At 37.7% G+C, this 26,023-nt stretch overlaps 1 protein-coding gene across 1 annotated transcript in view; it reads left to right on the top strand.

The window, feature by feature from the left end:
* The first annotated feature begins 9,392 nt into the window (after positions 1 to 9,392).
* The window catches only part of LOC120077855 (RING/U-box superfamily protein), a 59,908-nt gene continuing 43,277 nt past the window's right edge, over positions 9,393 to 26,023 (top strand). Inside the window, exons 1-6 of the mRNA XM_039031935.2 lie at positions 9,393 to 9,602; positions 17,334 to 17,484; positions 18,678 to 18,775; positions 24,620 to 24,678; positions 24,765 to 24,856; positions 24,936 to 25,059. Of these exons, the coding sequence (XP_038887863.1) occupies positions 9,542 to 9,602; positions 17,334 to 17,484; positions 18,678 to 18,775; positions 24,620 to 24,678; positions 24,765 to 24,856; positions 24,936 to 25,059 (585 nt within the window). The 5' untranslated portion in view covers positions 9,393 to 9,541. The remainder of the gene's footprint in view (positions 9,603 to 17,333; positions 17,485 to 18,677; positions 18,776 to 24,619; positions 24,679 to 24,764; positions 24,857 to 24,935; positions 25,060 to 26,023) is intronic.

Here is a 26,023-nt window from a genome sequence, read left to right as displayed (position 1 = left end):
TGGTTCGCTCGATGTTGAGTTACGCTTCCTTACCGGACTCGTTTTGGGGTTTCGCAGTGGAGACTGTGGTATATATACTCAACTGTGTTCCCTCCAAGAGTGTTGCATGAACACCTCTGAAGTTATGGAACGGGCATAAAGTTAGTTTATGTCACTTCCGCATTTGGGGTTGCCCTGCACATGTGCTTCAGGCTAATCCCAAGAAGTTGGAACCACGGTCGAGGTTATGTATCTTTGTAGGCTGGCTCAAAGGTACGCGAGGGGGTTATTTTTATGATCCGAAGAAAAATAGGGTATTTGTTTCAACAAATGCTACTTTCCTGGAGGAGGATTATATAAGGGAGCACAGTCCACGAAGCAAAGTCGTGTTACGTGAGCTTTCCAATGAAACTACCGAAACTTCAACAAGAGTTGTTGAAGAGCCTGTTACATCAGCAAGGGTTGTTGATGGGAGTTCATCCAGTAGGTCGATACCACCTCAAGAGTTGAGGGAACCTTGACGTAGTGGGAGGGTTGCGAACCCACCCCTTCGCTATCTGGGTTTCACAGAAATCCTTGCTATGGTAGCAGATGGCGACGTTGAGGATCCATTGTCTTATAAGAAGGTAATGGAGGATGTTGACCGGGATGGCGACGTTGATGAAACTTGTGTTTACAAGAAGATCATCAACGTTTCAGTAGTCTTCTTAGTGTTGTACGTAGACGATATCCTACTCATTGGGAATGATGTAGGTCTACTGACTGCATTTAAGAACTGGCTAACGACCCAATTCCAAATGAAAGATTTGAGAGAGGCTCAGTTTGTTTTAAGTATACAGATCTTTCGTGATCGTAAGAACAAAGTACTGGCACTGTTTCAGGCATCGTACATTGACAAATTGTTGCTCAAGTACTCGATGCAGTTCTTCAGGAGGGGCCTACTGCTGTTCAGGCATGGAGTCACTTTGTCTAAGGAAATGTGTCCAAAGACGCCTCAAGCAGTTTAGGAGATGAGATGGATCAGTCAAACCAAGGCCATTTTTATTTTGTTGATCCGTTTACGAAGGCTCTCACGGCGATAGTGTTTGAGAGTCACCTATAGAGCATGGGTCTACAGGATTGCTAGCGGCTGGACTAGGGCAAGTGGGAGATTTTCTTGTACTGGGCTTTTATGCCCTAGTTTATTGTTTTGTACTAGTTTATTGTACACCCCACTTCACTTCAGGATAAGTGGGAGATTGTTGGGTTGATGCCCTAAAGTCTCGTGTCCTGTAGTTTGTAAACAGTTTGTACGAACTCTTGTGTTGTATAATATATGATATTTACTTCACATCTTGTTTTTTTTGCTCAGTTGCTTATTTTATTTGCTTTACCACAAATCAATAAACATAAAATCCCTGGTTATCTGTATGTGACTCAAGCATGTATGTGATGACATACAAGTGGATCATGTCTTGAGTGATAACCAAAATGGTCTGTAGTATGTGGATATAGGAGGAAAACCTTATTCTGGTAATGCTACGGATGCGGCCCGCTTTGTGGAATGGTCACAAGTGTTGTGACTTGTCACAGATGGTCTAATCCTAATCATTCGTATTGGGGATATGCAAGCGGGGGCGTCCTATACAAAGAGTTTGTATAAGACCTGACCACGAAGTGTTAACGTCTCGTTATATAATACCGTTTATGACAGACTTCATTTTACTAGGATGACCATAAGTAACATGACCTCAATCCTGAGTGAGTTGGGAACTCCTGTCATTGAGGGCGGTTCTTTGATTTGTATGGGTGCGAGTGGCCAGTTCGTCGATTCAAACCTACCCATTTGAGGATTCGTCTGATTTGAGAGTTGGGAACTCAGCTACACAAGATGGAATTCATTCATTCCCCGAGGCAGGGGTAAGTAGATAGATAGCACCCTTAAGGGCTAATTCCGAGGCTTGAACGATGTGGCGCCATACACCTTCTCTTGGCCCGAGAGGTGTGCACATATAATTGGACTATGTTCTATTGTTCATTAGGGGAATCAGTGGCACTTAAGGAGTGAGATGTAACTACAGGGGCATAATGGTAATTTTTCTTAGTTGTACTTACGAGCATCTGTGAAGGGTCATCGTACTCATGATTGGTTATATCTGATGGACACATAAATATATCTTTGGTAAGAAGAGTTCAACTGTTGTTCTTTAGTGAAATGCCTGATAGTTAACGGATGGTGGATCTCGTGGCTAAAAAGTTTATTCAACTATTCACGAACTGTTGGAGCTTCGAGCCACGGTCCATTAGGTCCCTTAGGTAGCTTGGATAAAGTCGAGAACCAGTGTTTGGGTTAATTTTAAATGTTCAAATTAACAAGAGAAAGTTCGATTATATATGATATAATTGGACTAGTTAATTATATATGATATAATTAGCTAAATGTATGAGATACATTATTTTGGAGGAAATTAGATATAAATATGATTTATATCAAGTAAAGGAGAAAATACTATAGTAGATATGTGATATCAAACTATAGGATAAAAATATAATATGATTATATTTATTAATTAATTAGTTGGTTAATTATATGATAATTAATCCAAAATTCACGTTCGGACGTGGGTTAGTAGGGCAACGTTGGTTATTGTAACTAATGAGTTGAAATGAAAATCGTTTTCATTTTGATCGATCGCCCAAAAGATTTTTGCAAGCGCGTGTTGGAGAAAGGAAAACGATCGCTTAAGTTTTTTTTCGAAAGCCTATATGATAGCACTCTCCGCCTAAACGACCATCTACCTAACGCCTAAACGATCGCATAGCTTCTCTAAACGATCGTATAGTGTGCTGATTTTACTAAACGATCGTATACCTTTTCCTAAACGATCGTTCAGTAAAATCTACACGATCGTGTAGCTTCTCCAAAACGATGAGCATTTCTGCTATGCGATAGCATTTTCTTCCCTTTCACTTGCTTATCGCCTACAAAATTCGTGTTTCCTCCTTCTTTTACCAAATTCACCAAAGACCACCCTCTGGATTTTCACACCGAGCATACCAAGGTAGCCTTGTTGGTGGTTTCATACTCAAATCGACATCGTCAAGGTACTGTGGAGGCCGTTCGTCTGTTGATGAGAATTTCGTGGCCGAGGCGATTGTTGAGGATGAGCGCGAAGTGTTGGTGCTGTGTTGCGGTCGTGTAGATCGAGCGTTCGAGGTTGCTGTTATTCGAGCGGTCGTACGCAAAGGAGCGTGGAGACGCATCTTCAAATGTTCGTAGAGTTTTCCCCTTGTGCATTTGTAGTTATTCATACTGTAATTTCTGTATTAGTTGTATAACCGCATGTTGTGTAGACGATTGTAATATGTGATGTTCATTCATGATTCTGATTTGGAATGTTCTTTTTTTCGCTGCTCATGGAAATCTCGAGTCCTATTTCCTTTAGAACCAGGGGAAACCAGGTAAGTTGGAGAATAAGGGTGATTCCTACTAATAAACTGTGAGTGGTATTTGATAACGGGCAGAAATGCACGTTATCATAGTACTAAGTTCTTAAACAATGTTGGATTGCGTTGATAGAATATGTTAAATTGCATCCATTAAGCATAAATTCTACAATATTGCGGTCGCATGCATCCAACACATTAGGGCAGTTGATCTCTATATTTTTTTGCAGAATGATGTGTTAACGCAATGCAAAGAATGCGATCATAGGAATACATCGGTTGAGCGCAACTTCACCGCAAGACTTTGCGTTGATCATGCTCGCAAACATCTACCAAGAAGAATCACCGCAACATAGTGGACGCATCCGGACGAAAGGACAATTAAGATCGATGGGACAGAAAGCTGACAGCAGTTGGATCCAAATTAAGTTGACAGCCAATAACTGTCACAAAGTACATCCAGCTTTATCGGTGACAACTATCCGACACATCAGTCAGGAATTAAAGCTATTCCATCTGTACAACCAGGAAAGAGAAGCCGCCTTTCATATTTAATGCCCTACAAATACTAAGTGCATTCTTCAAATAAGGGGTTAAACAGTCGATTACTTCATCATTTTACAAGTTCACACCTCTGTTCATAGTTTTCTTTTCCATTTCACGGCGGAGCTAGAGAAGAGTGGTGACGCCGGAGATCGTCCAAGATGGCTCGAGAGAAAACCTTGGGGCGTAAAAGCAAAGAGCGGGTTGACTTTCGCGAAAGCGAGAACATCTTTAGAGCACGAGTAGAATAGTGTAACACCTGGTCGCAAGAAATTGCTCCAGGCTCTTTACTATACTTGCATTGTTATTCTGTACTTCATCTTTTATCTATTCAATGGAAGTTCTATTTCTACATCTTCTCACTCTCTTAATACGCATGAGTAGCTAAACTAGTTGAATGGGTTGAAAAGAACTAAGCTAGTATGATCTAGGAAGTTCATTGCTTGCGATTGTCTTATTTTATGCTGTGCGAAACATCCCTTTAGAGTTGCTCGAGAGAGAATCTAAAGCAAGAACCTAATGTCTCGAGAGAGCTAGGTTAGAATCTGACTTGAAAGAGCAAGATTAGGCCTGCATAAACAAGAAATAGGGACTTAGAGATAAGCTTTGTTTGTCAACTTGCATCACATGCATCCTAGGAATAGGAATGATATTATGCGGTCGCATATTTATGTGAATGTCATGTTGTCATTTCATAAATAGAAATAGAGGATTATGTGTAAACCCTGTAGACTTATCGCATATTTATCGCATTTTTTCTAGCCTTAGAAGCCGTGGCATTCACGCCAAGAGGTGATTTACTATTGTATGCATGTTGCATGATCGCAAGGCATGAACGCAACCTAGGGAGTGTTAGCCGAAACCCTTCTCAACCCGTTCACCTCATATTCATCGTATTTCCCGTTGCCAACTCTTTTCAAACTCTGACGCATTTATTATTATTTTCATTAACGCAACAACAACTCAACACTTATTTATTTAATCGGTTACCGCAAGTTTTCATAAAAATCTCTAACGCAACTATTTTCACAAGTCCTTGTGTTTGACCCTGGACTTACTAGAAAACTCAGATGAATTTACACTTGGATTTCGCTGGGGAAACTTGAGTGCATAACGCTATCCATCAACACATATCATCCACATTTTTCACATTTAAAAAACACAACGCATCAGTATTCTTTTAAGGACTTATGAATATCTATATATAAACTCTATGTACATTTAGATGTATGAGTAGCTTGAAAATAGATGAGAATATGAGGCTCGAGATGGACGGGGAGTCGAAAGACTTAGTTATGAGCCTGTGGAAAAACCTCATAGGATGGTCAGGGGGTCATGGGACCTAGTTCCTGAGCCTGTGAGAGGAGCTTCGTATGGGATGGTCAGAGGACCAAGGGGTCTAGTTTTCTGAGCTCATAAGAGGTGGATCTATGTGCACATTATAATAATATGAGGGATAAGGTTATCCATCCACATTGTGTATAGGTAGAGCAAATAGCAGACTTGTTCGTGCTTAAGGATTGGGAAATGACCCGGCTACATGGATATGTTGTTTGAGCTATTTTTCTCTAGAGGGTTGAAAAAGACCCTATAAGTTGTTTGTCACTCACTGAGCTTCCAACTCATTTTTTTCTTTCATGTTTTTCTTCGTATGTAGCAGAAGAGTCCAAATTGCTGCGAGAGAACGAGGTCTACCACGAGTTAAATGTTTATATAGTAGTTGTAAAGTTGGGGTTTGGTAAATGTTGTAAAGCCCCTAAATCTAAAATTCCAGTTTAATAGAGACAATAACTTAATTCTATTTGTCTTTGATTTGAGCTAAATCGATTTAAGGTGAGACGACCTGTAGATATCACAAAAGGGTGGTATTTTCCGTCCTCACGCCTTCTCTCGGGTGTTAGAGGTGAGCTCGGGAAGGCTGTGTCTCAGATGAAGACTTTGAGTCAGTACCATCATTCTATCACGAGCTGGCATGTGGTGGGCATTTTAGCCCTAAGAGAACTGCTAGAAAGGTATTAGATAGTGGTTTGATATGGAACTCTTTATCTGCTGACTGTTATGCATTATGTAAATCTTGTGAAAATGTCAGAGGTCAAGATTTCTTTCTAGGAAGAATGAAATGCCACTTAACTCAATTCTTGTCTATTAGGTTTTTTATGGCTGGGGCATGGATTTTATGGGGCCCTTTCCCTCTTTTTATGGATATTTATACATTTTGTTAGTCGTTGATTATGCGTCGAAGTGGGTTGAGGCTATCCCCACTAGGACTAAAAATGTTGTTGTTGTTTCAAGATTTTTAAAGGCTAACATGTTTTCCAGATTTGGTATCCCACGCGCTATAATCAATGACCAAGGTTCCCACTTCTGTACCTGAACCATTAAAGCCCTTTTGAAGAAGTATGGTCAATCATTAAGTTTCCACTCCTTACCATCCTTAGACGAATGGCCAAGTGGAGATATCCAATTGAGAGGCAAAGAGTATCCTTGACAAAATCATCAACCCCAAAAAATTTGAGCACACGCCTCGATGATGCTCTTTGGGCATATAGGACATCTTATAAAACTCCCATTGGGACGACACCCTTCAAGCTTGTCTATGGCAAGACATGTCATTTATTGGTAGAGATTGAGCACGAAGCCTACAGATCGATAAAGTAATGCAACATGAGTTTAGCCCAGGCCGGTGAAGAAAGGCTTATGGAACTGCAAGAGTTGGAAGAGTTAAGACTTGAAGCCTACAAGAACTCTAGACTCTACAAGGAAAAAACTAAACCAGTTCATGATAAGAGTCTTATGAGGAAAGACTTCAAGGTCGATCAAAAGGTGTTACTTTTCAATTCGCACCTCCAACTTATTTTATTAGATATATAATTTGGCTTTACAAACTACAAGATACACTCGATTTAGGACATTAACACCAACACCTGTAGGAATACAAGTTATTGTAGCCTCTTATTTAGAACAATCAGGAAAATTCAACAAAAAATGCATTAAATTCAGAAGAGAATCATGTAAAAAAATGAGCTTTATGTTCAACATGTACAAAACTTGTTAATCCTGAAATACTATAAGTCTAATATCTTTAAACTCAAAATTTAACATAAAAAAACAGAAATTGACAAAGGAAGATGATGCCGCAGTCTTTAGACGCATAACAAACTCAACCAACCTAATCTTGCACACAAAAAAGAATCATGCGTTGAAAAGAATCATGAAGAAAGGAAAATGACAAATGCATGCGGCAGTGGCATGTCAAATCAAGGTGTAAGTTGGGAACTGATTTAAGACAGACGCGTCAGAACCAATAAATCTGTGATGTGAATGAATTTGACGCAGTAGATCATAGAATTAAATGCAAAGGTGTCAAATAATCATTAGAGAGAAGTTGAGGAACTTCCTTTTGATGCCTATAAAAAGCCCAATTCCACATGTTAAAAATGTTAGACCTTTAGTCAAGAGATTGGCCGAAGCTTTGCCCAACTCTTTGTTTGATTCTCCATCATCTTCAACCTCTCGATTTTCTTTTTGAGGAATTTTGTGTGAAAGCTCAGTTTCTTCTCTGTTTATAGGTAAAACTTCATCCTCCTCCTTTGCTACCATAAGTGAAAGCAGTTAATCATTAAAGCCAAAAAGAGTAAGAGATTGTGACAAGCGGCTCAACACTTCCATTTCTTGAACTATCGTTCCTTTGATTTTCATCAAGTTTGCATTAAGATGTTGACCTCGTGACATATTCATTCTTAATATAAACCATGATCTCCATGATCTCTATTTTATCCATGTGTTCTTTTCTCTTCATCCTGAACAACTAATTTCTTAATGGATTAGGAAGAATAAACTAATATTCTCACAAGTTTTGCATAAGTTGAAGTTCATTTTGTTTAATATTTGCATAATTTATTACTTGAATCCTTCTGACCAGTTGATTTAAGTAGAAATAACTAACTACTTGAGAGAGCAAGTGCCTGTGGAATTCATTAAATAAAGAAAGAAGTAGCTTTAGAGATAAAGTTAACCTTTCGTCCAATATTGATTTAACCATGCATCTTAGAGATAAGATCTATGTGGCATATAACACTGAGAGGTGAGTTCTTCAGTTTGTAAGTCAAAGACATGAATGGATACTTGTGCATCACTTAGGTGAATGTCACTGAACCTTCTCAACCTTACCATATTAACTGATTTTCAACCCATTCAACACACGTTATTTTCATTTATGCCACATCTCTATCTTCAACGCATCCCAATCCATGTGATTCAACGCATCACCATCACACACACACACTTTCAACGCATTACACTTCCACTATCACTCTCCCCGTCCACCTTCATCCATTTTCCTCTTGTTTGTAGTTAGTCCTTTATTTTATTCACACAAACAACATCATTCACTTTGAATGCTCTTACTTTGTAAAAATCATCTTAACCAATTTAGATTAATTCAAAAGTCACTGTGTTCGACCCTGATACTTACCAAGAATCTCTATTTAAGCTTGCACTTGGGTTTAATTAGAGAAAACTCGTATTCATTTAAGGACAATTTAATTAATCAACATAGCACACACAAAATTATTTTCACAACATGGTTGCGCGACGAAGTTGGTGGTTATGGTGGCCGGAGGTGTCCGTCGGTAGTGGTTAGAGGTGGTTATCGGTAGTGGTGGTCGGAAGTGATCAATAGAGGGCGGTGGTGTTTATGACAACACCATGGAAGTGAGATGGATCAAGGATGTTTTGGTATTTTTAAGAATTATACAAATTAGGGAGAAATTTACCATTAAACACTTAAAAGATCATTTTTCTAAAGGTTGATTTTAGATGTTTATCCTAAACCAACTTATTTTATAAACTTAATTTTTTTTTCCAAATCTATTTTGAGTATTTGTCCAATACTTCAACTTTTTTAAATATATATATATATATATATATATATATATATATATTTTTCAACCATATGTAGCCTAAATTATTTTGACAATTAGTTTAGGTTTAAATACTGCTTTGATCCTTATACTTTAGGTTTTAGTTTATTTTGGTCCAACTGCTTTCAAAAATTCATTTTGGTTCCTATATTTTTAATTTTGGTTCATTTTGATCCATCTACTTTCAGAATATTTATTTTGGTTCTTGTACTTTAGAACTTTGCTTCCTTTTGATTTATGAACTTTTAAAAAGTCACCATTTTGATCCTTTAAAAATGAAAATGTCGGGCCCAAAAATGCCATTTTTTAAAGTATAAAATCAAAATGAATCAAAGTTTAAAATATAAGAATCAAAATGTACATTTTTAAAATGTAAGGATTAAACTTAACAAAAAAAAAAAAATGTAAGTATAGAAACCATAATGAATATTTTAAAAATACTGAGTCAAAACCAAAAGTACAACAAATTAATATTTAATGCATTAGTTTAATACGTGCGCCCACGTACGACGTAGTCATCAGCCGTTTACTCCATCTTCCTCCGCACGCTTCACAAGTTCCTCTTTAAGCTTTTGAGCGTTTGTATTTGTAAATTTGTTTCATTTCAAAATTCTCAGAATCAGCCATCCCTCGCTTCCTTCTCCTTCTCCCTCCTACTTCTACTAGCGGTTATGGCGGAAATTGGAGAGTGCTCTGCTACGAATTCCTCCATAGAATACTGGGCGAAGCTAAGTATGTTTCCTCTTGCACTTTCTTCCCATTTCCCTCCTCCCTGAGTTCTTTTCCGTCTATCTCTTGTTTGACTGATTCGATGGCTGTTCCGTGTTGCATTATTGAATTCTCTATTTGATTTGCTTCTTCTCAGCGTTTGAGAGTTGGACATTGTTTTTTAAATCGTTCCATTCTTTGCAAACAAAATTTATTGCTATCCCAACTAATTATTCTTCAGTATGAAGTCTGGGTTGAAATTACTAGGGAAGATAATGTCATCGAGGAAATGATTATTGGTGGAATCAGTAGTTGAACGAGGTTTGATATTTATGGAAGGTCAATGGTTCTTTTGTATTTGATTTACATAGTCGCATGATTTACATAGATGAAGGTAATTGTCTGACTAGTTTTCCTATCGGTGGTTTAAATTCATTCAGGGAAAATGGGTAGACAGTGTAAGAAATTTTTTTTTTTGAAAGGAAACGAGCCTCTTTATTCATCAAGATAATGAAAAGAGACTAATGTAAAGAAACTAATGCTCAATGTACAAGAGATACGGTAAAAAAAGACTAAAACTTGGGATCAGCAGGTGTACTCGGGCATCTCAACTAGGTTGACACTCCCTTAGCACCATCATCATCATCTCCAAAAACAAAAGAATATGCACTTGATCGATCAGTTTAATTCAGTACAGTACAACCCAGACAAATAAGATCTTAAGCAAGTCGCGAAACTAATACAAGAAACTTAAGACAATTACACAGGGTATTCCAAAATACAATACTTAAAGAAGAAGCTACTTTCCTTTGGGAAAGGAGCAACCAGCTTTGATTCCTAGAGCAACCAACCAAGACAACAATATTGGAACCCTGGGGAGAGGAAGGGCCGCCAGTTCAAGCTAATTTCTTGGCTGGAATAGTTCGCAAAAGCCTTGGAAAGTGAGCTCCACATGGATGCATTCAAACGGGCAGCCTTAAATCTGGAAAACCAAGGAGTTTCCTTGTCATGGTATACTCTTTGGTTTCTTTAAAACCATAAATCTGCCAGCACTGCCCTTACTACATTATTCCACAGGATTTGCTGTTTTTTTCTTGAGTTTTGGTCCCACCAAAATCTACAAGACGCGGTCTCTGAAAATTTTCCCAAAAACCCAGCTGATATCGAACAATTTGAGTAATGAAAACCAACAATTTTGAGCATAGCAGCAGTAAAAAAGAAGGTGCTGAAGGTCTTCTCATTTTCCTTTACACAATGCACATCTATTTGGAGATAAATAATGGGAGGACAGCTTCTTTTGCAAAACATTTGAACAGTTAAGAGATCCAAATAACATTATCCATATGACAATGTTGACTCGCCGGGGGCTTTTAGATTTCCATAACGCCTTTCTTAAAGGTCGATCAATTGGAGAAGTTATGGAAAGATGGGTGACTAGTGATTTGACGGTGAAAGTGCCATTTGCTTCCAAGGACCATGATCGTTTATCAATGCAGTCCTTCACTTTTTTTGTGGCTACGATGCTTAACAAGTCTTGAAATTCTAAAATCTTCTCATCTTTCAAGAGTCTTTTAAAGGAGATGGACCCTGAGGAAGTTGTATTATTCCAATGGTCCAAGACTGAACCATTGGGGTTATGTGCTATTTGAAATAAGCTTGGGAATCTGGTTTTTAGAGGGATGTTGTCAACCCAAGAATCCTACCAAAAAGCTATTCCACTGCCATTACCAAGTTTGAACTTTGCCAAAGCCTCCACTTTCGGCCATGACCTTGAGATATTGATCCACGGGCTTCGAAGACTACAACTTATCTTGCCTGAAGTGTGCCAACTAAACATACTCCTACCATGGATACTCTTGACAACTTTACACCAAAGAGAGGAGTCCTCATTCATAATGCGCCAGCCCCATTTGGCTAGAAGGGCCATATTCCTTTCTTTTAAGCCTCCCAAACCAAGTCCTCCATCCTCTTGGGCTTTAGAAACCAGCTCCCATTTAGCTAAGTGATTAATCTTTCCTCCTTTATGACCTTCCCAGAAGAAGTTCTTCATCATTTTCTCCAACTTAGATAGCACCTTTCCTGGCATAAAAAAGGAAGACTATAGTAAGTAGGAAGATTTGAAAGTACTGACTTATAAAGGATTGCACTTCCTTCACGAGAAAGGTTGTATCTTCTCCATTTGTCCAGCTTTTCTTGTATTTTATCAATAATTGACTGCCAAAAATCCATCTTCTTTGGGTACCTAATGTAGCCTAAGAGATAAAAGAAGAAAAATCTCCAATAATAAAATCAAAGTCCTTATTACCCATCGAAAGTTGCCAATACAAGAAGACAATATCTCTATTTATGGAGAATTGGAAAGCAAACTAATCCTAATTCTAATTAATCAAAGAAATTAATCCTAATCTTAATTAGTCAAAGAAACTAATTCTAATCCTAATAAACCAAGGAAACTAATCCTAATTCTAATCAATCATGGAAACTAATCCCAATCCTAATCAATTAAGGATTTGACCATAATACCCTAACTTATCCTAATCCTACTACATCATTCTATCCATCTAAAAAAAAAGGACTTGTCCTTGAGTTTTAAAACGAAAATGAAGATAAAAATAAAAAAGTAAGCCACTCGAATGGACACATCTCTAAACATCGGGCACCAATAACAACCAATTTTCACAAGCCACTCCAATATATCGAATATTTGATTTTGGAAAGGGAAAATTATTTGCATCAATACTATCATCAATGAACCCAAGAATTAAGTTGTTAAAAAATCCTTTGTTAAAATATATGTAGACTCCTCAAGGAAGGGAGGAAAAAGATTTTCAATTTTTTTCGAATTAGGTTGCTCATGAGTATCTTTTTCTTCCACACTTAAAGAATTCACATCCTCCCAGTATTTCCTCTAATATAACCTTGATCTTGGTTGTGCTTGATCGGTTCTTGATAAATCTTGGACATTTTTTGCATACCATAGGTGTTGTCGATTCTCTCGTTATCTTTCTTGGTGGTCAAGGATAATTTCTGCTCTATTCTTTTGCGGTGGAGGTAATTATGTTGGTTGTGTGGCTCAGTTAATTGATCTGACCAAATGGACACATTCTTTGCAGTGGCTTCATCTTTTTCAACACCTTCTTCGTTGATTTCATCGATTAATAGTTCCTCATCTAGCAACCTCTGTGTTAGTCCCATCGTTTTTTCTTCTTCCAACGCAAGCTCCTCTTCGGTCTTTCTACCTTTCTCATTCAACTCATCTTCAATTGATTTTTTCTTTTCTTCTACTTTGTTCATTTTTGCACAATTTCACAATCCATTTAGATGAGTTCTTGATCTTCTTGAGTGATTAAATGTGATTCTTGATGGTTTCTTGAAAATCTTGAAGATTATAATTATGCATTTCTTGAATTTTTCAATAAGAACCCGAATTTCATTCATTCTCTTTCGAAAGTCCTCTTCATAGATGTTGTTATTTGAATATTTCTGTTTTCTTGAAAATGTTTTGATCTCCAAATTTGTGTTGGAATGATTCATGGGTGTTCTTTGATGCTGGTGATAATAATTTCTTTCACACTAAGAATCATTTTCTAAATCATCTAACTCCCCATTCTTACGTCGATTTCTTGAGAAACCGGTTTGATTGGATCGTCGGGCTCTTTGTTGATAACGTCATCTTGTTATTTCGTTCCAAATTGTATTAGAATCTTCATCGGAATCGCTAGAATCACTATAGTCAAATTTCAAATGTGGATAGTGATAGGTTCTTTGAGAAAATGAGCACGGGTGAAATTATTATGTTGGAATTCTTCTTCTGAATCACTTGAATCAGAATTCCAACATTGCTTTTTGGAGGAAATTTGATTTTCTTGCCTATACCAACTGCTTTATTTTTTCTTTGTCGTCTTCCTTGATCGGTAATAGTCCATTCTTGCAAACTCTTAAAAAAAAAATCTCGGTGTCTTCTTTCTTTTCTAAAATTTAAAGGGTTCCCCCTATATAGATGTGTATTGCTCAACAACAAGCACAACTCATGAAGCTCCCTCTTGCGGTCGGCGTTACCAAAAGTTTACCGATCTTCCACCGGCGGCAGTCAACGTTGGCCCAGATGGCTGCTCTGATACCAAATTGATGTAGCCTAGGAGATAGAAGAGAAATCTCCAATAATAAAATCGAAGTCTTTATTATCAATCAAAAGTTGCCAATACAAGAAAACAATCTCTCTATTTATAGAGAATTGGAAAGCAAACTAATCCTAATTCTAATTAGTCAAAGAAACTAATCCTAATCCTAATTAGTCAAAGAAAATAATCCTAATACTAATAAACCAAGGAAACCAATCCTAATTCTAATCAATCATGGAAACTAATCCCAATCCTAATCAATTAAGGATTTGACCATAATACCCTAACTTATCCTAATCCTACTAACTTATCCTAATCCTACTATATCAGTACCCTCCCAAGGGTGGACAGTATAAGAATTAAAGAATTACTATTATGATGAAGTTATACAAGAGGAAGAGGAGAGGGACGATAAGGAACCGTGTACTCCCCACTTAGCTTAAAAGATCACAGAAAGCAAGGGAAATTTTTTATAAGATCATCCATGCAAAGAACACCACCTAGCTACCGAAAAGGAATGAATCGCTCAAAGTTTATGTAACCTCTCTGAATTTATAGCTCAAACTCTATATTCCTTCCGATCCAAATTTCTCAAAATCTATTTACTTTACAATGCAAAAGTGACCAGATAAAAACTTTATATCCTTTGAAACATTCCCATACCCTTGTGGAAATGATTACTGTAGAGATTCTCTCAATTTCTATGAATAAGGCAGTTGAAACTCGATCATGGATTTGCATGATGGAACTTGATGGATTGAAGATCATTCTCAAACATCTTTGTTATTTAAATACATATATGAGGAAAAAAAAAAGAAACAAAAAATTTCACAAATGATTGAAAATCTATAAGAGTACAAGAATTCAAAGGCTACAAAGTGTAGACTTCAGAAAATAAAAGTAATGAGTAGAAGAAATTGCAAAATAGAAAGAGGGAAAGCTGTAAACTTGACCCTATAGAAAAGCCTCTCAACTAGTTCTTGTCATTTACAGATATTTTAATATCAAGATTACACCTTTGGGATGATTTCCTTTCAAGAAGCATTCCTTTCAATTTCCTAGGTTGGGATGATTTCCTTTCAAGAAGTCTTCCTTTCAAATTCCTATGTTGGGCAGGTATTAGGAATAGGAAACGGTCATTTCACCTACCATGTCGCTTGGATAACTATTTTTCTTCCTCTAATACCAAAAGAAAAAAGAAAAAAAATAATACCAAAATGTTGTAATCTAGCATCTAAGTGAATCATCTGGAAGAATACTCAACCAAAGTGTTACTGTTATTCATTATTTTTAGAGGACATTAGTTCATCAAATAAACCAATTAACAACTGAAAACTAACAGTTAACAAATTAAAACCAACAAACTCAAACTGTCATTACAGGGATACATTATCATGCTACATCACACTTGTCTTGTGTGTCGCTGGATGGTGCATTTTCTTACTTTAGCTTTATTCTTTAGTTGTTTGAGGAGTTGTGTAGACTGTAGACATTGGTTATTTATAACTTCTACGAGAAGGCATTTTTAAAGTTATAGGAAAATTTGTAAATATTTAATACATACCACTGGGTTTGTTATCATAATTATTTAGCATTTGATTGAGCATAAGCTAATAACTAAAAAGTTCAGAAATTTATTGTTTATGGTTTTTAACCAGATATAAAGTTGAAAGGTTTCGTTGAGTTTAGGCTTACACGTTGAGTGATTTACTTTCTTAAAAAGGGGGAAAATGAAAAAAGGAGTTCAATTAAAAATTAAACTTTTCGATAAGTGATAAATCTTAATCCATTATTTGTTTATTTATTGTAAGAAACTGAATATTAGTAAAAGGATAAATGAATATTAGTAAAATGATAAATGAATATTAGTAAAAGGATAAATAAATGGCCAAAGTGAGCTTAACTCAGTGGTATTAGCATGACTTTCGTTTCTACAGGTTGAAGGTTTAATGTCCCACCCCGCAATTATTGTACTCAAAAAAGAAAAAAAAGGATAAAGAAATGTTTATACGAATCCACATTTTTTTATATTTACTTAGGTATGTTTATACAATTTTTTCAAATTTCTTTTCTTTTCAAAATGAGATGGAGAATTTTCATTGACAAGATGAAAAAATACATATAAGATTTTTGCAAGCAGAATGATTGCTAAATCTTTCTTTGCATACAATGCAAACAAGAGGAGAAGGTACTCTGTGAGAGCCCTAGTTAGAGGTATATTAGGATTATTAGTATGATTACGAGACCTTGGTGGAGATGACATTGAAACGAGGCCGAGATTGACAAATGGACTTTAAGTCCTCTATTCTTTTGGCCCCTACCAGCCCCACAATGGAAGACATTTGGAAATGGAATTTAGAAAAGCCAGGCCAATTTTCTTCAAAATCGATCACGCATTACCTCACCTCTGGTGGCAATAAATGGAACACTTCCCTCTACAGAAATATTTGGAGAGGTCCCATTTGCAAGAAGATTCGGTTCTTCCTTTGGGAGGTCAGTCTTGGTAGTATTAACTCAACGGATGTTCTTATTAAAAAGGCCCCTTGGATTACATCGGCCCCTAATTGGTGTGTCCTTTGTCATCATTGTGGAGAGTCATTATGCATCTTTTGGATTTTTGTGAATTTGCTCACTTGTTTTGGGAGAAAATTCTATCATGCTTCAACCATCATGTGATTTTTCCAAATGACCCTCTCATCTTATTAAATATGCTCCTTATTGGTCATCCGTTCAAAGACAAGAAAGCGATCTTATGGACATCATAAAAGCCCTCCTTTGGCTCATTTGGAATTGACGGAATCATCGCATTTTTTGAAGATAGAGAGATTGATTTCACTCACTTCTTTGATCACTTATTGTACACATCACTCACTTGGTGTAAGTTCACCCCCTCTTTTTGTGATTGCAACCTTACATCTCTTATTTCACAATGGAATATAATCATGTAATCCCACACGACATTTATGTCCTTTTGTAATTTCATATTATCAATGAAATTCAGATTGAATGTTTCTTGTATGGCTGAGTTTGGCAAGGACCCTACAACCCCCACCACCATCATTACTAAGGTAGAGAACCTTCGTAATGAATGGATATTTTTTACATATAGCCATCAGACCATATGGATGATGGTAAGCAAGCAAACAATAGTAAATCAGTATACTGATTTCCATTTTTGGATCTGCTTGAGACTCCTTTCCTTCTTTGTCCAGAGTCTCTTTCTATCTTTTCATACTTCTCTTTGGTTTCTTTGAGTCAGTCTGCCCTCTCCCTTTGGTCGAGCATATTATTTCCTAGGGTGCTTCTCTGTTCCGTACTTATTGTATAAGAGCATATTTAGTAAATAGCTAATAAGTTTGTTAGGGCTTTTAGTTATAAACAGAGGATGTGGGATTGGGAGGAAGGTGTGGAGAGTTTAGTCGAATTTCCGGTGTGGGAATTTGGGAGAGAGTAGCCCTCTTGAAAGGCTATATTATCTTGTAGTTTCTTCATTGATCTTGCAATATATATTTCTATCTTCTAGTGTTCTTTGTTTATTCGTGAGTGTTCTTGTTAGGTGGTAAGTAACATACTCAAACGTAAATTGGCATCATTTTTGGAAACTAATTACCTATCTTGTTTTTATTTTTTCCAGTTCCACCTGATAAAATATATGCAGATATTGAGATAAACTCTGATGAGACCATTATCTACTCGGAGACAAAATCCACATCTGTTGAAAAACGTGAATGGTGCAAAATCACAAGAAATTCAGATCTAAATTCTGCCACTCTGCAGAATAGAAGGTAATATGCTGTCATACAAAGTAATTAGTATTTAAGTCAAATGATATCCTTACCCCATCAATCAAAGCTCCAATACATTTCAGGCATTTAAGATCTCATATAAAATTGTAAACCTTAGAAAAAATCTCCACTTTTACCCTTATAGACTCTACTGGAGCTTTGGTATCAAAGTTTGGTGAAGGCTGAAGGTTCATGATTTTATGCTGATGTTGCGGATTAGCTAGCTGGTGGTAAGATCATAGGAGCTAAGGTGGAAATCTTGCCCAAGATCTTGACTTATAGCGTGTAGGTGGAATGTTGATGAGAGAATTTTGTTTTCCCTCCCTCCCTCCCTCCCTCTCTCTCTCTCTCTTCTTCTTCTTCTTCTTTTTTTTATGTTGTTGTCATAGTTGTTATCTCTTGGAGTTGGTGTTGAGGTGCATAAAGTCTCCAAATTGCATTAGGATGAGGAGTAGTAGGTACCATGGTTTTCATTAAAAGAAAAGAGGAGTAGCTCTAGGTCACTAAATGGTAAATGTCTTGTTACTGTCACAAAGCAGTTGGCTAACAATTACTGGACTGCATGTTTATTGCTGAAATCCACAATTAGAAGTTCATGGAAAGCCTGTAAAGCAACACAATTAACCATAAAATGTTAAAATGCATAGATGTCTGTGATGATGGTATTCACTATCTCTTTACAGATCTTCCACTCATGAAGACATTTATCCCTTTTCCAAGGGTTCTATTTTTTCAACTAGTGATGTTTACGTGTTAGTGACAATCCAAATGACCATGTTAGCAGTTTCAACTGAGAATTTTAAATTTTACGACATAGGAGAGAAATTCATTAAAATTTCTTTGTTTCTCTGTTGGGCGCATTATTCATCAATGCTTTATTTCTGTTCTTGTAATTTTGGGGGTTTTCTTCTCCATTAGATTGGTTACTTGCTCTTCTCACTCCTTCAAAGTCTGTTCCAAGACTTCTTTCTTTTCAATCAATCAATTGTTTCTTGTTTACAAAAGAACAGATTAGAATAAAGAAATCTCGGTTATCATTAGTTATTGCCATTGTGAAATTGTTGCTATTACCTATGAAATTAGAGATTGTGTTGCAATGTTTGAAAAACTAGTTCTTGTCTTTATAGTCTCCCTTTTCTTTGTCTCTCTTTTTTTCTTATAATATGTTCTATCTCGTGTTCTGGGTGTTATAGTTCAAATGCCATCATTGTCGATGAGACTCTTGTTCAAAAGGATGACACTACTTTCATCAAGTGTGGAAGCGAAATTATTTCGGGTCCGGTCCGGGATGGTTAGTACTTTTTCAATCTCTTTAATATGTGTGAAAGAGAGAGTTTAACTTGGTGGATGAATTAGAATTATTAGGTTTCAAATTGTTGATGTATCATAGGATGAAGTCCTCTCTAATTTGTGACATGAAAGTAGATTATTTAGCATCTTAGTATTTAACGTGCATAACTCAGGTTGGCCTTCAATAGTAGTTAAATTTGTGTCGATTGAATTTTAATTAGACTAACTCTCATTTGATTTATAGAGTGATACTATCTAATTCGAAAGTTAAGTTTATGTGAGAGTACTTGAGAATATTAGTAGGATAGTAGTAAGGGGAGTGGGCATCTTTAGAGCGAAATGATTTTGGTACTGCCGAATGTGGACTTTTGGGAGAGACAAGCGGCCAAGCCATTCAAAAGGCTATATAGATATTGTCATTTCTGTTGATGTTGCAATTTAGTTCTATTTTTGGCTGGGGTTTTAGTAGGGTTCTGGAGGACAGTTGCTTGGGGGTGAAGATTTTGAGTGTTTGGCCGAGTAGTTACCATTGGAGAGTCCCAACTCTCTTGAATAGCTGGTTTATCTTTTCTTTTGTGATTTTTGTCAAAAATAAAAGAGTAGGGAAGAGAATAACAACACAGTTACGTGGAAACCCTAGTACAGGAAGAAAAACCACGATAGACACTGATTTTTATTATTAATTCTGATACACAAAGTACAAGAGAATAGACCAAATAAATAGATTAGTGGGAAGCCCTAGGGTACACATAATTACTAAAATGCCCTTAGGGTTACAAGTTGCTTTTTCGAATATCAATAAGACCCAACTTGTTGACACAGTAATCAAAGTTTTGTCTCAGTAATCTTTTTGTGAGCACATCTGCAATTTGCTGATTTGAGGGAACATAAGGAATGCATATACTTCCGTTGTCAAGTCTTTCCTTGATGAAGTGCCGATCGATCTCAACGTGTTTTGTTCTGTCATGCTGAACAGGATTATTTGCAATACTTATTGCTGCCTTATTGTCACAAAACAGTTTCATTGGGAGCTCATTGTCTTGATGAAGATCTGACAACACTTTCATTAACCAAATCTCTTCACATATCCCTAAACTCATAGCCCGATACTCAGCTTCTGCACTACTTCTGGCCACAACTCCCTGTTTCTTGCTCCTCCAGGTCACAAGATTACCCCAAACAAATGTGCAATACCCTGATGTTGATTTTCTATCAACAACAGACCCTGCCCAATCAGAATCAGTGTAGGCTTCAATGCAGCGTTTATCAGACTTCTTGAACATTAACCCCTTACCTGGTGTACCTTTCAGATATCGAAGGATGCGTTCAACTGCTATCATGTGTTCTTCACAAGGAGTCTACATAAACTGACTGACGACACTCACTGCATATGAAATATCAGGTCTCGTATGAGATAAGTATATCAATTTCCCAACTAACCGCTGATACCTTTCTTTATTGACCGGAACACTGTTACTAGTATTGTTGAGCTTTGAATTATATTCAACTGGGGTGTCAGCAGGTTTGCACCCAGTCATTCCCGTTTCCGTTAGAAGATCAATCGTGTATTTCCGTTGGGACACTGAGATTCCGTCCCTAGACCGGGCTACTTCCATTCCGAGAAAGTATCTTAACTTCCCAAGGTATTTAATTTTTCACTCTTTGGCCATCTTTGCTTTGAGTTTCACAATTTCAACATCATCATCACCGGAGAGCACAATATCGTCAACGTACACAATGAGAACTGCTACCTTCCCTGAAGTTGACTTCTTTGTAAAAAGTGTATGATCTGAGTGCCCTTGGGTATACCCTTGTCCTTTGACAAAGGTGGCAAATCTGTCGAACTAGGCTCTCAGAGACTGTTTCAACCCATATAGCGACTTTCTCCGCCGGCAGACTCGCTGTTTGAACTGATCTTCAAATCCGGGAGGAGGATTCATGTAGACTTCCTCCTCAAGTTCTCCATTGAGAAAGACATTCTTTACATCCAGTTGATGCAAGGGCCAATCTTTGTTAACTGCAACTGATAGCAATACTCGGATAGTATTGAGTTTAGCTACGGTAGAGAATGTCTTGGAGTAATCTACCCCAAAGGTTTGAGTAAACCCTTTGGCAACTAACCTGGCTTTGTACCGATCAACAGTCCCATCTGACTTGTACTTTATAGTGAAAACCCATTTGCACCCAACCGTCTTGTGCTCTTTAGGTAGGATCACTTAGTCCCACGTTCCATTTTTCTCCAGAGCTTTCATCTCCTCTATAACAACAGCTTTCCAAACTTCAGTTCCCATTGCTTCCTGTATGTTACTCGGTATCACCCCTGCATCTAAACTAGTGGTAAAGGCCCTAAATTTTGATGACAGGTTACTGTATGTCATGTAACTATGCATGGGGTACCTTGTACATGACCAAATACCTTTCCTCAGGGCTATTGGAAGATCAAGAGAAGCATCATATTCCTTCAAACTGTCAAAATTTCCATTGTGATCACTAGTCTCCTCTTCCTGTTTCTCATCTTCAGAAATCACACCTTTTTCACCATTATCTTTAGTATCACTCACATTTTCTAGAGCTGTGTCTGAATCGTCATTCACTGTCGTCTTCCCATCTGCTATAGTGGTGCTATCAGCAACTTTCCCTCCTTTTTCCTCTCTGCACTCGTTAGTACAAGTATCAATCTCATTAATTTCAGGAATACATGTACCTGATGTCGGGTTTGACTCATGGACCGGAGCCGGAGATGCAACAGGTGACGCTGTTTCCTTCGTGAGATTTTTCCTATAGTATGTTATCCATGGGACTTGATTGGTAGGAAGGATAGGACCAACATGTTCGGGAATAGGGGCAGACTCCAAGGGAATTGTATATGTGGACCAGTTAGTCTCTTCACTAGAGGTCTCCCCCTAAAGATGGCTAACAGGGAAGAAGGGCTGATCCTCAAGGAAGGTGATATCCATGGAAACAAAATATTTGCGAGAGGATGGGTGGTAACATTTATACCCGCGCTGATGGAGTGGATACCCAACAAAGACGCACTTTTGAGCATAGGGGGTAAATTTTGTGCTGTTTGGACCATGGGAGTGAACAAAGACAACACAGCCAAAAACTTGAAGTGGTACATCGGAGACTAAACGAGTCGTGGGGTATGACTCTTTTAAACAGTTTAAGGGGTTTTGAAAATTGAGGACCCGGGAAGGCATTCGGTTGATTAAGTGAGCAGCAGTAAGGATGGCATCACCCTATAGGTAAGACGGGAGTGATGTGGATAGCATTAAGGACCTAGCAACTTTCACCAAATGACGATTTTTCCTCTCTGCTACCCCATTTTGTTGGGGAGTGTAGGCACACGAACTCTGGTGGATAATCCCTTTGGAAGTAAGAAACTCCTGGAAGGAAGCGTTAAAGAATTCCCGCCCATTGTCAGTTCTCAAAATACCAATCCTGGCATTAAACTGGGTTTCCATAGTGGCATAAAATTGCTGGAATACAGATAACACCTCGGACTTATCAGTGAGAAGAAAGACCCAAGTAAGCCGAGTGTGGTCGTCTATAAAAGTGACAAACCAGTGTTTCCCTATGGAGGTTGTGGTTGGTGAGGGACCCCAAACATCACTGTGGACTAAGGTGAAGGGTTTGGATGGTTTATAGGGCTGGGAGTGAAAGGAGACACGACTCTATTTGGCACGAATACACACTTCACACTTTAAAGAAGACACATTAATATTGCGAAATAAATGCGGAAATAAGTGTTTCATGTACTGAAAGTTCGGATGCCCTAAGCGGTAATGCCATAACAGAAAATCATTCTCAGAGGTAGAAAAATTTAATGAGACAAGACTAGTCCTATAATCATTCTTAGAGGAAACATCATCAGTTAGGAAGTAGAGTCCCCCATCGTGCCGAGCAGTGCCAATCGTCGTCCCCGAGCTTAGATCCTGAAATAAAACAGAGTCGGGTGAAAAAACTACCTGACAATTCAAATCTCTTGTAATCTTACTGATGGATAACAAATTATATGAAATTTTAGAAACATGCAAAATGTCCTGCAAAACCAAACCCTCAAACGGAGATAAATCCCCTTTTCCTGCAACAGGTGCGAACGACCCATCTGCAATCCTAATCCGTTCGTTACCAGCACTTGGATAATATGAGAGAAACTGATCAGAGGTATTAGTAAGATGATCCATCGCCCCTAAGTCAACAATCCAAGGTTTTTTACTGTTCACACTAATAAGACCAAAAGACTGTATATTGCCTGACTGGGCGATGGTACTGATTCCAACCGTACTTAGGCTGGTCGTACTGTCAACTGAGGGAAACACAGGTAGGATATTTGTAGTAGGTAAAATAGGGAAAGAATTTATCGGGCTTTCATCTGGGTATTGGGTCGAGCCACATCCGGTTGGAAACGGGGCAGCCACTAACGGCTGGAAGGAGATCGACGGCTGGAGGCGGTTGTCGGCCTGTTGTTGGTTGAATGCGCCTAGGGTAGAATCGGAGAGGTCCTGTTCTCTTTGCCGGACGAGTGGGTTCACCGGATCTGACGCGAAAACCCTAGGGTACGCCGGTGCAGTTGAGTTTTTGCAGGTCGAAGCCGAAGCCCTAGGCGCGATCGGAAGCTGTCGAAGGTCTGAAGCCCTAGGCGCGATCGGAAGCCCACCCTGTTCGTTGATCGGAAGCTACAGGTCGAAGGCGCGATCGGAAGAAACTCTGTCTGCCGAAGGGTTGCTGCGGATGCAGACGTCCCTGATCGGAGCCAGATCTGGTCCGCCTCGCGATGGGTCTGAGGGGTTGCTGCGGCTGTATCTGATCGAAGTCGTACCTGAGGGATCAGTCGACGGCGGCGCGAGACGAGGCAGATCGACTCTGTTTGTGTATTCTTCAGATCTGTCCATGTGCGGCTCCCATTGATGGCGGCTTTCTGTTGACAGCAACTAGACGGCAGAAATTAATTCCAGTAAGGCAACTTGAAAACACTCCTTTACTGCGGCTCGAATAGCAGTTTTCATATCAAAACTCGAAGATCCACCAATTGAAGGCGACTGTGGATGGTTCTCTTCCATAATGGCTTGGGTTTCGTCCCCTTGCTATGATACCATGTCAAAAATAAAAGAATAGGGAAGAGAATAATAACACAGTTACGTGGAAACCCTAGTACAGGGAGAAAAACCACGATAGACACTGATTTTTATTATTAATTCTGATACACAAAGTACAAGAGAATAGGCTCAATAAATAGACTAGTGGGAAGCCCTAGGGTACACATAATTACTAAAATGCTCCTAGGGGTTACAAGCTGCTTTTTCGACAATTTTGCTTGTTCTTGATCTTGATATTGTAAGAGGAACAAAACGAACAAGGGAAAAACAGAATTCGGCCGAAAATAAAAACAAAGCCTCAAACTACGTCATTGTTGCTCTGTTTGGTGCGGTTTCTGTGAGTTTTATCTCAGGGAATTGTTAGATACCTAACAGTTCTCTCCGGTTGAAAGGCAAAGACCGCAAGCTGATTGGTATCAATTTTAGGTCGTTATTTAACTTCCAGATTATATAGACAAGCTAAGTAAATAAATTATTTTTCTTGGTCTCTGTCTTCCAACAGTTACCAATTCCTTCTTTTTTCTTTTTCCTTTTTTATTAAACTTATCAATTCTTGTTTAGTTTAAGCCGATTGGAGAATATCTTATGCTCATCTTTGGTTTGTCTTTGAACATTTTTCAGAAGTTTTTTCTTATTCAAATATTCTTATAGAGACACGAAATCTAACTGCACGGATATTTTTTTTGTGGTTTGATTGATCTCGAGTAAAAACTTGTCTTATGGAACTTTTCAATCTTAATTTCCAGGGCATTTGAGCTATAAATTTAAAATGTTGTCAGGCTCAAGAATATGCAAGGGCTTAAAGGTGATCTATCGGTTAATTGTCATGTTTTGGTTATCTAAATGTGATATTAGACATACTCATTTTTAGCCGTTATTGAATTTGTCCAGATTTCTGTGGATGTTGAGCACGCAAAATGCAGTATTTGTTTAAACATATGGCATGATGTTGTCACGGCCGCTCCTTGCTTTCACAACTTTTGGTGGGCCTATTAATTTGTTTCTGATTGGCTAGTTCGTCTTTTAATATGGTTCTTTTCATTGAGTTGTGTTGGTTTACAGCAATGGATGTTTCTCGGAGTGGTTAAAAAGATCCCAAGAGAAGCATACAAGCGTACTTTGTCCTCAGTGTAGAGCAGTTGTGCAATTTGTTGGAAGAAATCACTACTTGCTGAACATAGCGGAGGTAATATCGTACTTAAGCTTCTAAATGAAAAAAATATTGATTGTTATTTAGGATTTTGTTGTAGTTTATGAAAACAAATATTTCATGTGAGGCGGATAATTAGTATTGGATGATATCAGATACTGAGACTCCCAGATACATATATGATATGCGTTTTGACATATCTTATCTTATTTTATTTTATTTTTTTAATATCAGATACATGTGTCCCCTCTCAGATATGTGAAATGGATACTTTAAGACTTTAATGCAGTTCATCTCATCTTTCCCACAAAACTAAGCAACATATTTAAAGTATCACCGCTCTAGCCCAAAACTAAAAGGAAAAAAAAAAGACAAAAAAAGAACAAAACTCTAGAATCATCTAGTCTTCATCTTCATGCCTTAGTCCCTATGAAGTCATGCGAAAAATAACCCACTTAAATATCTTCGACAATTCGACGAAGAAGTCTTTTTATACCATTGTTCTTAACTTCACATTTTATGTTTTTAGTGACATTTAGAATCTTTATGTTAAATTTATATAGATCCTAGATTTTATGTATTTATTTTTAATATAAAAAACGTATCATCAATATATTTGTATCCTAATTTTTTAGAAATTGACGTATCGCCTTATCCTATCATATTTGTATCTCGTATCTATTTCTATTCTTTATAGGTCTTACACCACATCTTTTTTGTTCGATGTAGGTTGTACGAATTTCATGGGGTTTGGGTTAGTTTAGGGTTTGTAGGGTTCATTAAGGGGTTATGATTCTATGAAAACAAGACTCCTTAGGGAGTCTTGTAGTTGTTAAATAGAGACTTAGAATAATATGAAATTTAGTTCGGGAACGGAACGACTTTTAAGGGAAAACTACAGGAAAACTTTCTTTTTCTTTTTTGAAATAGAAACAAACATTTCATTGTGTTGAAATTAGGGTTTTGTACTCTAGGGGCATTTTTGTCTTTTTCATTGTAC

The sequence above is a fragment of the Benincasa hispida genome, chromosome 5 (assembly GCF_027475165.1).
Source record: "Benincasa hispida cultivar pf3 chromosome 5, pf3_genome.v1.1, whole genome shotgun sequence".
Classification (NCBI taxonomy): Eukaryota; Viridiplantae; Streptophyta; class Magnoliopsida; order Cucurbitales; family Cucurbitaceae; genus Benincasa; species Benincasa hispida.
Note: the sequence above shows the minus strand (reverse complement) of the source record. Positions and strands in the feature narration are given on the sequence as shown.